Source organism: Bactrocera tryoni, chromosome 5 (assembly GCF_016617805.1).
Source record: "Bactrocera tryoni isolate S06 chromosome 5, CSIRO_BtryS06_freeze2, whole genome shotgun sequence".
NCBI classification, from domain to species: domain Eukaryota; kingdom Metazoa; phylum Arthropoda; class Insecta; order Diptera; family Tephritidae; genus Bactrocera; species Bactrocera tryoni.
In genome coordinates this window covers 80,912,053-80,925,866 of record NC_052503.1, presented here as the reverse complement: position 1 = coordinate 80,925,866, position 13,814 = coordinate 80,912,053, and the positions used below count along the sequence as shown (strand labels likewise).

Sequence of the window (13,814 nt, the reverse complement as noted above, 5' to 3'; positions counted from 1 at the left end):
TTTATAGTACAAGCACTACCTTCATTACCGCACATTAACACACGATAAAAGGATTTAAACGCACTTCAAGCATTTAATTAATTAATGGCACCCACACAGCAGCGCAGCAGCACGGTCTGCAGCATTTTGTGCTAACAAAAACAGCCACAAGTCTAAAAGCAAAACTCGTTAAAGAAAGTTTTCAATTCAAACGAGTGAAATGCAGACGACCCCTAAAAGCAGACTATGGAAATTAAAAGTTTGGCTAAAATGTATATTATGCGAAATTTTTTTAATAGAAATTTACGTACACATTTTCATAATGAAATGTAAAGCTAGCACACACACATGTACATCGTACTACGCACTTGCACCATAGCAAACACGCGCAACTAAATATAACCAACTACTTAAGGGTATTTGTAAGCGCGTAGCATTTTACTAGCTCAGCTGAAATAAAATTTCATATTTACTTTTGCACACATCAAAGCCACGTTATATGCGCCGTATTAGTACCTCACTATTAAACGCACACATACATACATTCTTAAATAGTACATATACATATATATATCGTTGCATTACCTATTTTGCTTAACTTGCCACTTTTATATTATACGGTATAAAGGCATTTCCACATTTTAGGTTATAAAATTTTAACATTTTTTCCGTGCAACCATTACCTTGAAGTTACAGTTATACCGTTTCATTATTTTTTCATTTCAACTTTTGCTCTTTCTCCGCTTCCACTCTCTTTCAACTCTTTCATTCGCAGATTCGACGAGTCCAGCTCGGATAAGGAAATTTTGGACTTGTTGCTGGAGAAGAAGCGTTACGATAAACGTCTACTGCCGCCAGTTAACGGTGAGTGCGCGTAGATGCTTAAATTTTACAAGCGTATGTAAGTATGTGTGTATGTATGTATGTTTGCGTATGTGAATGCCTGTTACTTCGCAAAGCCCGTTTACTCAGCTGGGAAATTGTGCAAACAGCGCTATTAATGTGAGTGTGTGTGTGGAGTTTCTTCTGTTTCTATTTTTTTCTTGTGTGTGTGTGTACAAAATCCACAAAAGTGTCCAAAGGCGGATATGTATGAGGGCCCACTTTTGGGTAACTTGTTGGTTTTGTTGCCACAACCGCAACACATGTGGAAAAATGCGCAACTGTGCGGCACAAATGACCATTGGCGAGCAGTGGCATGGTAAGAATGAAGAATCAAGTTGTGAATTACACAAAAAAAAAATACAAAAATATGCAAAGGACCATAAAAAAAAATTGGAAAAATATGAAAAAATTCAAAAAAAAATTAAAAACAAATTTAAAAAAAATTTATAAATTAAAAAAAAAAATTGAAAAATAAATAAAAAAAACATTTTTAAATAAAAAAACGGTCAAAAGCGGTATCAAAAAAAGCAAATTCCAGCAGGCCGTGGGTGGTATATGCACGAGTTCTTTGTAAACAGTTAAAGATTATACTGCAGGTTGTTAGTGGACTATTGCAGAAGTCTTTGAAAATTATAGAAAAAGGGAATTAAGCGATCTGAATTTTTATTCAGCGAAGACATATCAACTAGGCAAAGGCTAATATGCTTCTCTTTAAGTTTTATACATGTATACGTAACCGAAACGTAACCTGAACTATCAACTCGGCTACGAATAACACACTTCTTTCGAAATTTTACATATGGTATAATGCCAACATTGAAAGAACTACCCAAAACATTAGGGTATATATAACGGAAACAAACCCCACTTTTTATTTGGCAGAGAACTAACAACCGGACAAGGAATAAGATGACTAACTTGACAATTTTTATACATTTCGTGTGCATAGTTATAAGATTTAAGGTTTTTTTTGAAGCGAAGCTGATAACAATAGATATCACCGACCGCCTTATGAATTCTTGCTACGTTAAAGAAAGGGGACAAAATTTCTTATATATGTTTTATATATAATTAAAAAAAACCTATTAAATATCCTTAGTACTTTAGTAAAGTCTTCGATTTCAATTTTACAGATGAGGATTTTTGCTGTGGTTTATCTTCACCGGATATGGCCAAAGTTAGCAACTCGAGGAGGCCACACAATCGCGGTTTGTTCTACCTAAATCCATAAAACTATTTTCTAGAAAAAAAGCACATCTACTACTTTTCCAAGCACTTTACTCTTGAGTTGTTGTAATGAAAAGCGCAGCGGTCGGCTATTTTGTGTTTGTAGATTGGCCTCTTTACTTGCTGGTTTATATCGTTTTAGTTATTAGCGGTTATGCCACGTTAACTCATATGATTTTCTTTGTATACATATATTTAATATAGCAAAAGATTTATGTATTTTCTTTTCAATAGAAATGACAAATTTTTTTAAATATTTTATTTTGAGCTATGTATATCATTAAATTTTTCATACAAACACCAATAATATAACCTTTATAAACCACAAATTTCAACGCAGGTACTTTGACGGTGAATGTGAATGTGTTGCTGCTCAGCTTGGCCTCGCCCGATGAGAGCAGTTTGGTGAGTTTTTCAAATGAAAATCTAACTTTCTTTTAGTAAGGAAAATATATTGAAGCAACACTAATAAATTTCCGATACAACATCGCTTTCACCAGAAATACGAAGTCGAGTTTCTGCTGAATCAACAGTGGAACGATCCGCGTCTACAATATGGCAACAAATCGCATTATGACTTTTTGAATGCATTGCATCATCACGACAGCATCTGGACTCCGGACACCTACTTCATTATGCACGGCGACTTTAAGGACCCCATTATACCAATGCATTTCGCTTTAAGAATCTACCGTAACGGGACCATTACGTACGCAATGAGGTGTGTATGGGCGTTACAAGTAAAATTGAAACTTACAACGCATTAAATACAATTTTTTTAATAAAAAAAAGAGAAATATTGTAACAGTGACATTTTTGCGCACCGAAGGGCGCCTGCATGGCGGCTTAAAACGCGCAACGAAATGTTTGAAAAATGCAAATTTTTACACTGCAAGTTTAGCTTACCAAATACAACCAACGCATAAGAAAAAAGAAAAAATAATAAAAAAAACTAAAAATAAAAGAAAAACAAAGGAAAAAAATATAAAATATGAAAATAATACCTTGTCGCGTGAGCCATTTCATTAGTATGCGCAGTGACCAAGTGCATGCGCCACGCTTTGCGTTCGCTACGGCACTGCCGCGGCATTCACTCGGCTATTGTTTGCAGCGCGACATTTTTTAGTCACGCATCAGAAAATTTTGAATAAATAATTTCTTGCCGTTTATACATACATACACTCTTATATGTATGCATATATATGGAAATGCAAATGTTGACATTAGTTACAGCTGTACACTTTGGCGTACCTCAACGTTGGTTGCTGTAGCATGATGTTGCAAGTTTGCGTATTTTATGTGAGATTAGTAGGCGATGCGCAGTTTTGAAGCTTTAAGCAGGAAAGTGACTATTTTGCTGATTTTCTTTTAGCAGAGAAAAGCAATGCTCACTACTATAAAAGTTCATATGTTGCGTATATATCTAAATGAAAGTTATGGTTTCTTACAAAATATCGTAGAATAAAAAATTTATTGACTCAAAAAGAAACTATATGTCTGCATATATATGTATGTTTTTAATTGGATTTTAGCACTAATTTTCTGATATAATAAACTAATCTGTTGCTATTGAACGAAAACTGGAGATTAAAATTTTCTATGATCGGGACTTTAAATTACCAAAAACTGAATTCTAATAATACTATGAATACAAATTGCCACAAATGGCTTCGACGTCACTCTGCCACTGGAAATAGAAAAAACCTTTCACAAATAAAAAAGTTTTCCATACAAGTACTTTATTCAGATCGTTCAGTTTGTATGGCAGCTATACACTATAGTGACCCGATCATAACTATTTCTTCGGATATTGCAATATTTCTTTAGGTAATAATCACCGCCAAATTTCTTCAAGATATCTTGTTAAATGAAAAAGTTTTCCATACAAGTACTTTATTCAGATCGTTCAGTTTGTATGGCAGATATACGCTATAATGGCTCGATATCGGCGGTTCCGACAGATAAGCAACCTTTTGTGGAGAGAAGGGCATGTGCAAAATTTCAAACCGATATCTCAAAAATTGAGGAACTAATTCGCGTATAAATAAACAGGCCCATGTTTATATACAGAATCGATTTGTTGAAATTCGCAAGTGCCTATAAGCACTCTTATTGCGGAACCCTGTATTGTAATAATACAATCGAACAATTGTATAAGAATAACAAGATTTTCTCGCTCCAAAGCAATTGAAATTTCGAGCCAGTGGCCTGTACGTTGCCTGATATTTGAAAAGGCACCACGGCGTATGAGTAACATTTTACCATCAATAATCGCCATTGCAAAATTGAAAAAAAGTAACTTGATATGCGTAGCTGCGTAGATTGCTATAAAATACATTAACATTACAATTATAATAAAAAAATAAAAAAGGAAATTTATGCTCTGGTGGGAAATAATATCCGATTAAGTCTGTTGTAAATCGAAATCAGAAGTGTTCTTGAAGTCAGCCTAAAATAACGTAGATTTTTGAAACTCTTTGAAAATATATCTACTTTATCAATCATTTTGAAAATTTCAGGGTATAATTATACATATTTTAAGAACACACAGTGACATTTATATTAACATATTTGGAGTTTTGGGAAAGCTCTGAAGGTGCTAAAAAGGTTCTCCGCTGCTCTTACTGCAGCAGTGAAGAGCCCTCTCCGTGGATGAGCCTTAAAAATAAAAAATTCTCGCTAAACTAGAAGATATTCTCTGTACAATAAGTAACGTTTAAGAAAAAATCAAAAATTTAACATACACCAAATTTTGGTCACTTTTTGCCTGCCAAAATGCGATTTTTAATCAGTTCAAAGCTCGATTCAGTCATTGTAAGTAGAATTATACACAGAAAAGGCAGAAATTTATTGATGATCGGATCATTTGTCTTTGAGTTGTTACTACAGCAAATGTGAAAAACGCTGTGTCCAAAAAAAAAAAGCTTTAAAAAAACTGGTGTATCGGATTGAACTGAGCGGCTCCGCTTTAAATGGCTGTAACTCAAAAACTATTTAAGTAATCGACTTGAAATTAATAGTATGTAATTGTAATTTTAAACTAAACACCGTAATATGAAAAAAAAAATTGATTTTATTTTTTAATTTTTTTCTAATTTACTTTTTAAATTATTTTTTTAGTTATTTTAATTTTTTTTTTAATTTAACACTAGTACGACGTCTTAGAAAAAGCTTTTCGTATTTGAATATTTTAAAAATTTGAATTCAAACAGAAAAAACAAAAGAAATTATAAATTAAACATGCCATAAATTAACAGCTCACATTTTGTACATTTACAGACGCCACTTAATCTTATCCTGCCAAGGTAGCCTACACATATTCCCGTTCGATGATCCGAAGTGCTCCTTCTCCATGGAAAGCAGTAAGTAAATATTATAAAATATGGGCAAATAAACTCGCATAGCCAATATAATGAAATAATAAAGCGGCGAAAATAATGAAAATAAACGCTACACATAACAATGAAAAGCAATAAAAATATTTACGCGCTCATCAAAACAATTTTCATATTTACCACACACACACACACGCACGCCTTTTAATATTGCTTTTTAATGCATGGCGTGGTGCGTTCAGGTAAAAGCAATGTATTGTTTGATATTAATTAAAATTAGCGCAGCAATAAATAGTAAATTGCCAGCTTTCGTGTAAGAAGCGAAAACAGCAAAAACAAATGCGAGAAGTGAAAATGGAAAATGGCAAAATAAATGCAAACAAAATGCTGGATCAATTGAAAGCAGCATTTAAAAGGTGAACTGGGAATGGCAATACAATTCATTTTCGCATTTATGCGCTTCCGACAGCGTCACGTCAGCCGCGCCAGCAACACCGCACCGCCCCCACATGCACTCAGCTCAACGCTTATTGTGAGCAGCATATATATTGTATACATCAGCTTAATAACTGCACTTGCTGTGAGGATGCCGGCGCTGAGGCAGCAGGCGAGTTGCTTTTGTTTGCGCGCGTTGCCAACAGCAAATATTTTTGTCTGTCTATGGGCGCGCGACCGACATGGATAATAATGCCTGCTCTTCGTGCGCCTTTTCTTACTCTTATTTACCGGTTCCGCTTGCTGCAGCCGCATCAATTGTCTTGCCGCTGCCTTTCAGCTGTCGGGCGCTAGTTCCGTTGCTACGGCGTGGGCGCTTATTAATGAATTGTGTTCGTTATGGCTGTGCTGGCCATCAGACATTTTTGCAGTTCTCTTTCTTAATGTTAAGCTGAGAGACATTTAATGATTTGTAATTACTCATATAACTCATTTTTTTGAACAAATGTAAAGAGGGCTGAGTAATGTCGTTATCGTGCAGATATCTTGTAAAATAAAAGAGTTTTTCATGCAATGACTTGATTTCGATCCATCAGCTTGTAAAGTTCTTAGTTGTAGAGACTTTCTTAGAGGTGTCTAAGAACCTATTTTTCAGAGTATAAAGCAGAAAAAATATTCGATTTTTTGTACCAACCTAAAGCACATAGTAGTTACATATATACCAAAAGCTTTTGCAACCTGCTAAAAATATATCTCTTTTACCAATATCACCCATAAAATATTTCTCTTCCACCAGCAACTTTTTTTATTTAATAATAAATTAATTTTCTATCAATTTCTCCAATTTACAGTTTCCTATGAGGAGGCGCAAATCAAGTATGTTTGGAAAAATGACGAGGACACGCTGCGTAAGAGTCCTTCACTAACCACATTAAATGCGTATTTAATAAAAAATCAAACAACACCCTGCGACCAAAATAGTTGGCGAGGTGAGTGAGTCGAGACTGATTATTACAAACAGTAATGTTTATATATAACCAATAAAACATATATATTTTTTTTTGTTAAAAGAAAAAGTAGTTGCTAGAAAATATATTTGGCGTTGAAATTTTTTTTATATAGTGATGTCATTATTTTTTCTTTGCCTCCGTTATAAATATGAATAATATTAGAACGTTTGTGTGTCTGCTTTTCTGTATTTTTGAACTTCAGTTTTTTATAATTATTAAAAATTATATATTATTATTATTATTATTATTATTATTATTAGTATTATGTTTATTATTTATATATTTTTTTTTATTTTTTTTTTATAATAATATTATTATTTTTAATATTAATTGACCAACACTTTCTGATATGGTTTGAGGCCCAACAGTCTAGTAATGAACCACAACATGCCAATTTAAGTTCTACTCGTTCCCATTTCTCAATAATTTAGACTGATGTACCTAACCTAGCAAGCTCATCAGCCTTTCAGTTGCAATACCGCTGTGGCCAGGCACCCACACCAGTCTAATAATAAAGTATTTCGTTGCTAGAGACAAGAAGGCTAGACATCCCTTCACTAGTCTTGAGCGCACAGTCAGCGTACTCAAGCCTAACATCGCTTCCCTACTATCGTTGTGGATGTTCAACACTTTGAAAGAGGCTTGAAAGACGCTACAGTGGTCAGGAAGCCTAAAACTGGAGCTGATTAAAAGTTCCCGACAGTGTACTCCTCACCACCAACTCTCCCCGTAAGCTTTGTTCCATCCGCAAAAAAGTTCACCGCCCTCTCCTCTAGCGTGTTCTTTCGTCTCTTGCCTTCCTTGAAGATAAGTGGGCAAAGAAATCCCTCTTCTTCGGATTCGGGTACCTACTAATCCAGGTTTTTGGAAACAAAATCAAAGAGTGCGATGATTGACAGCTCACTGATTGCTCAGAATCCAACTACCACCCTCATCATTTAAATAACGCTTTAATCATGAAGATTCATGACATCCCTCTAACTTTCCATAGCAGATTTTCTACAAAGACCACTTTGCATGCCACCAAAATTGAAAAAATATTTTGTGACATATCACTAGACTAAATCTTTTATAGAGCCAGTAAAACAAATTCTCAAACCAGTGTCAAAAAATCTAGCTGACCAGCTGTCAAACTAATGTCAAACAATATATCATGATGACCTGCTGTCAAACCAATGTCAAACTAGTGTCAAAAAGGTGTGAAAGATAACATAAGTGTTTAACGTAGACTAAATTATCTATAAGGCCAATTAAACCAACTGTCAAAATAATGTCAAACAATCTATCAGACCTGCTATCAAACTAGTGTCAAAAAGGTATCAAAGTAAACATAAATGTTTGACATTTATCTACAATACACTTTGGCCCTCTGATATTTCCAAATTGTTTTTGTGTTTTATTGGAGATTAAAAGTTATATATCTTTTCTTAACGATGAAATTTTGTCGACAGAAAGTATAAATCCATAATTTTCGATGCATTAATTTAGGTTTTGGAAGTTTTCAGAAAAAATAAAGAGTATTTGAATAATATATAAGTGGAATGCTGTAGTTATTCTATAAAACATATTTCATAATTTTTTATTATTATTTTTTAGTTTTAAGTATTTCTAAATTTCTTGCAGTATTTTAAGCTAATTTTTCATTTTTTTAGTATATTGTCTAGTGTGATAATTTTTTTTTTTACATAAAAAGTCCTCGTGACGCCTACATTTTATGTTTCCTATATGTTATATGTTCGTAAACGCCGATTTGCAATTACCTAATATGTAATGTTAAATTATCATATGCCTACATATTTGTTTAGCTATAATATTGCCATATTGCTAGTTGAAAATGCCTGCGTAACTTGAAGTTGGTAGCAAATTTGCTTGAAATGTGTGAAAACAAAAATAGCATTGCCAGTTAGCTAGCGTCAATAACTATTCTATAAACTGAATTTAACAAGCGTAAACACTATATTAATAAAATCCACTATCCAAATATATATACTATGTCTATATGAATGCCAACAACCGAACCAATCAACCTAACAAACAACAACGTAGGGCACTACAGCTGTCTTAGGGTCGATTTAATATTTACCAGAGATCGTGCATTCTATTTCACCACCGTTTTTATACCCGGCATTATACTGGTGACGTCATCATTTATAACATTCTGGCTAGAATGGAATGCAGTTCCGGCTAGATCGATGATAGGTAAAAATAAAACATTAATAACCACAAAAAATTAAACAAAATTGCCAACAACCCATCACAACTTACAAAGAAGTATACAAAACAAGAAACAAACTAAAATATCCCATAATTCTCAACCCATTCATAAAAAAATCAAATAAATAAGTCAGTATTATTTATTAGATATGCAACTACAAAACATTTGTTTACTTTTATGAACAAATTTTTCTTTGTCTGTAGTATGCCAGCTAACTTTTACATTTGTATGTATATTCAAAATTTGTTTGCTATAATTTTGAATGCTCGTACCGGTTATTTGCTAATGCTCACCCCAAATTTCACCACAGAACAATTCACCCACGGTAAATGCTATGCCAGTATACAATTCGAATAATCGTTTTGATTATATTGTAGTTTGCGTATTTTATTTTACGATTTCTTTGAATCATTATAGTAATTTTGTAATTATATAATAGTAATATTTGGAAAAAGTAATTTTATTAAATTTATTGTTGCGCAATTCATTTAGCAAAGTTCAAAGACAATTTATTTCAAAAAAAATTAATAAAATAAAATTTGAAAAAAAATTCCTACCGTCTCCCAAACATAACCAATGAAATCCCTGCCCTGCTCTAAAAGCGCTCGTTAGCCATAGCTGCATTCTAGCGCTTGCCCTATACCGTTATTACCTAGAAATGCCTTTTTAACAAGCCTTGAAATTTTATTATAAAATCTTCTTATCTTATCTTGCCACTTTTATTATTAATTTTTCGCGTAATTTGAGGAAAATGTTGCAACAGATGTTTAGTTTGCTTGCCAGTGTTTAATTATTCCATATAATTCACATACGCTCGTGCTGATGTGGCAAGTAAAATATTTATTTATCGCCTTTATGCAACATATTTATGGAGTAAATAATTTTTTAGCCGTCTTTTTTTACATTCACTTAAAAGTATTTATTAGTAAAAACAAAATTGTCTTTAGTGCCTTGCCATTAGATTTAGCATTCTCATTTTCACACGAAGAAAAAACGAAAGCCTCAAAAACATTTGCGTTTTACTGCATGCAAAAAATTTTAAATTAGAGTAGAAAACACAGAATTACTTTTAAAGAAAATTGCAAACCCCATATACCCAAAAATTATTATTAAATTATATTCCCATAACCTGAATACCAAAAAAGCTTTCAGGGATGCTTAGGTGAATAAGTATGCCAAAAGAAGCTTTGATGGATGCTTAGGTAAACAGGTATGCCAAAAAGCTTTCAGGAATGCTTAGGTGAACAAGTATGCCGAAAAGCTTACAGGGATGTTTAGGAAAGCTTAGATGGATAAATAATTAAAAAAGCTTTCAGGGATACTTAGGTGAACAAGTATGCAGTTGTAAGCTTCATAACATAGTTTGGACTTAGTAAGTAGGTACTTAGACTGCCACTAGTACAAAGCTTAGTTTTAAGTTATAATTAAAAATAGCCACAGACAATACATTTAGTTCGTGATAAATGAGAGTGTATGGGAATATGTATGTTATTTATGATATAAATTAACGAAAGCTTTTGCCGGAGTAACAAATAGACACAAAAGATAAATATGGTAATAATAATAAAATATTTCACAAAAAAAAACAGTAAAATATCGATAAACTTTCACCAATGAAAGCTAGCAAGAATTAACATAAAGTAAATTTATATATTACTACTGTCAAAAGCAGTCATAGTTTATTAGAAAGCTCACTTAATTTTAACGCGCGTCTAAAGCTTTCATCATTTAAAGCTCACTTATGTTAAACGCGTATATTAAGCTTTCATCATGAAAGCTCTATAAAATTAAGCGTGTGCCTAAAGCTTTCACCATAGAAAACTCTTAAGTTAAGTGCGTATCTAAAGCTTTCACGTTTTTGTGCGCCACTGTCGAATAACTTTCACACTCGACTTCTACTCGTTTGTACCATAAAATGTCACTCAATGTGTTCGTGTCGTAACTTAAGTCATTTGTCTCGTCTCTGTCGTCGTCTCATACAATAGACTATGCTATAATCTAAGTACGTCCATAGTTTGTTCTAAATGTTCTACGTTTGTACCATGGACATATAAATACCGCATAGTTTTAGTCGAAATAAAATAACTATATTTATATTATGTACGAATAAAACGAATGCAAGCTACATAACTGAATAGTTTAAATTTAGTAAAAATATGAAATAATTTTGCATAAAGCCATGCTGGCATTATCTACTATGTTGTATTGTGTGTATTCTTTTCCTAAAGGTAATTACAGTTGCCTAGAAGTCGAGTTGACTTTTACCAGGGATCGTGCTTATTATTTCACCACTGTTTTTATACCCGGCATTATATTGGTGACATCATCATTTATCACATTTTGGCTGGAATGGAATGCTGTGCCAGCCAGAGTTATGATCGGTATGTAAAAATCTTAATAAGTTTAGTTAGAAATACATTAAAACAAAAAAAAATATATTATTTTTTTATGTGTAAGCTGAAAATTAGCGTAATTAGTTGAGGGTAGTTTAAGTTAGTCATAAGAGGGTGTGAGCTGAAAAAATATAGGTAAAGCTTTTAGCGCAGTCAAAAATAACGATTAATGTATGCAGCAGGGGATTTTCAATCAAGATATATAGGAGAGAATTTTGAGTTTAATATATATATTTACATATATATGTATAAATATGTAGTTGAGGATTTATGAATATTAAGCTTTAAGTAAGTAGGCATCACCACAAAATGTAGAAAAGAGTTGAAGCTTAGAAAAACGTTAAGTTGGCAGCTAGCTTTCTGATAATTTTATGTGTTCTGGACACTGCTTTCTTTCTTCCGACATAAATATGTTACTACCTTCAAAAGCCCATATTAATGAAATAAGCACAAAAGCTCAAAGCTCCGATTTTTTTTATGTTTTTCTTTTTAACGCTTATATAAACAAATAACTTCTCTATAAGTAAGTGAAATAGATTTTCAAAAACAAGCAACAAAAAAGCTCTACTTTTAGAAATCACAGGCGACTTAAATTGAAAAGCTTTCAAGTCAAAAAAAAAAGCTTTTAGCAAATTTTCAGTTATTTTTTTTCTTTCTTCCGACATAACTATGGTATGAGCTTCAAAAACTCAAATTAATGAAAAAAAGCTCAAAGCTCCCATTTTTTCACGAGATATCTTCATGAAATTTGGCATGGTTTGATGTTCAGATCGAATCACTATAGCTTATATGTAGCTGTCATACAAACTGCGCGATCGAAAGCAAGTACTTGTAAGGGAAACTCTCTCTTTTGACGAGATATCTTCATGAAATTTGGCAAGGATTAATGCGTAAGGCAGTGCTGCAATCTCCGAAAAAATTGTTCAAATCGAATTACTATAGCTTATAGCTGCCATACAAAATGATCAAATTTTTGTAAGGAGTATATTTCAATACATGAAAGGTGTTATAGCTTTGGTGCAACCGAAATTAACCCTTTTTCATGTTTTGTTATTTTTAAATAAATTAGTATACTAAAGTGTAAATTAAAAAACTTAAAATCTTTACTAAAACACTGTAGCCTATAAATAGGTATTTTATAGGTTAGTTACTTGAATTCACAAGGTATGTGTTTTGCGCTAAAATGTTGAGTATTCAAGTAAGTAATTGTTTAGTTAGTAAAGATACCCCATAACATAAAAATTGGTAAAATCCCCAATTTTATTTATTTTAGTATTTTTTACTTTCGATAAATTACAACTCAACGGTATATATTAGCACAGCTACGTATTTTGCATGCGTAATTTGCAAGCTTTTAACAAATATTATGCATTTACAATTATTACTCATTGATATGCAAGGAAAATACATACACACATACACACAGCTGCGAACACGCAACACCAACAACTTTTAATATTTAATATTTAAGCCAAAAAAGTAGTTTAGTATTTATGTATATTTAAAAAAAAATATTAATTTCTGTGAATTATATACAATTTTTAAACCACAAAAAAAATATAAAAAAATATTGTAATTTGCAACCACAAACACCACAACAGAAAGTACAATTAAAAGTTCAACTTTTTTTATGTGCTTATTTATTACCTTTATTACAAACGTCAAACCAATAAAAAATGTGTCAGAAGTGTTTACCACAACGACAACAACAACTTTCCAACTTTCAACAAAATATGCAGCGTGTGCAAATTGGCGCATTAAAGCTCGATAGAACGTAAGACCGCCGACGACGGAAATTGCACGTGCGTAAAGCAAGTGTAAGGGACTTAGTGGCAACACCAATGGCAAGGAGTAGCAGCATTTTCTGAAAAAAATAGTAGCATACTTTATCACTTTGCCATATTCAAAGTTCGCTCGTTTGTTTTTCACATAAAACAAAAGTTGCGGCGTTTTCACACACACCTGCACACATACACACACACTTAGATGCGCTAAAATAAATTTTTCGTTTAGTGCCAAAGCGTGTCACACGTAGCGGCAAGTGCGTAAGTCTGCAATCAAGCTGCCAAGAGCGCGCAAAGTAACCGTTAAACCTTATCTACACGCAGTAAAAGCATTAAAAATGCATTTGTGTTGGTGAGAGAAGCGTTTATTTCGAAGAAAATGCATTCTTGTTGTAGCAAAATGTGTTTGTGTTGAAAGGATATGTATTTGAGTGCAGCAAAATGCAACGCTGAGGTGCTGTGCACATCTCCTGCATGCCTTACTGCGAGCGTAAATAAATTTCGTCGTTAAGTCGCTAACTTGCGCGCTGTTATTGGCCGCGACAGGCTGC

General features: G+C 32.9%; 1 protein-coding gene across 5 annotated transcripts in view; it reads left to right on the top strand.

The window, feature by feature from the left end:
• The window catches only part of LOC120779177, a 107,579-nt gene that overhangs the window by 74,039 nt on the left and 19,726 nt on the right, over positions 1-13,814 (top strand). For 2 of the 5 annotated variants that reach the window (XM_040111419.1, XM_040111417.1), the window contains 6 exons: positions 755-843; positions 2,432-2,496; positions 2,592-2,812; positions 5,371-5,453; positions 6,713-6,850; positions 11,315-11,467. In XM_040111419.1, coding sequence (XP_039967353.1) covers positions 755-843; positions 2,432-2,496; positions 2,592-2,812; positions 5,371-5,453; positions 6,713-6,850; positions 11,315-11,467 — 749 coding nt within the window. Of the gene's footprint in view, positions 1-754; positions 844-1,997; positions 2,073-2,431; positions 2,497-2,591; positions 2,813-5,370; positions 5,454-6,712; positions 6,851-8,917; positions 9,071-11,314; positions 11,468-13,814 lie in introns of all 5 variants that reach the window. The other 3 variants (XM_040111418.1, XM_040111416.1, XM_040111415.1) reach the window with 2 other exon arrangements.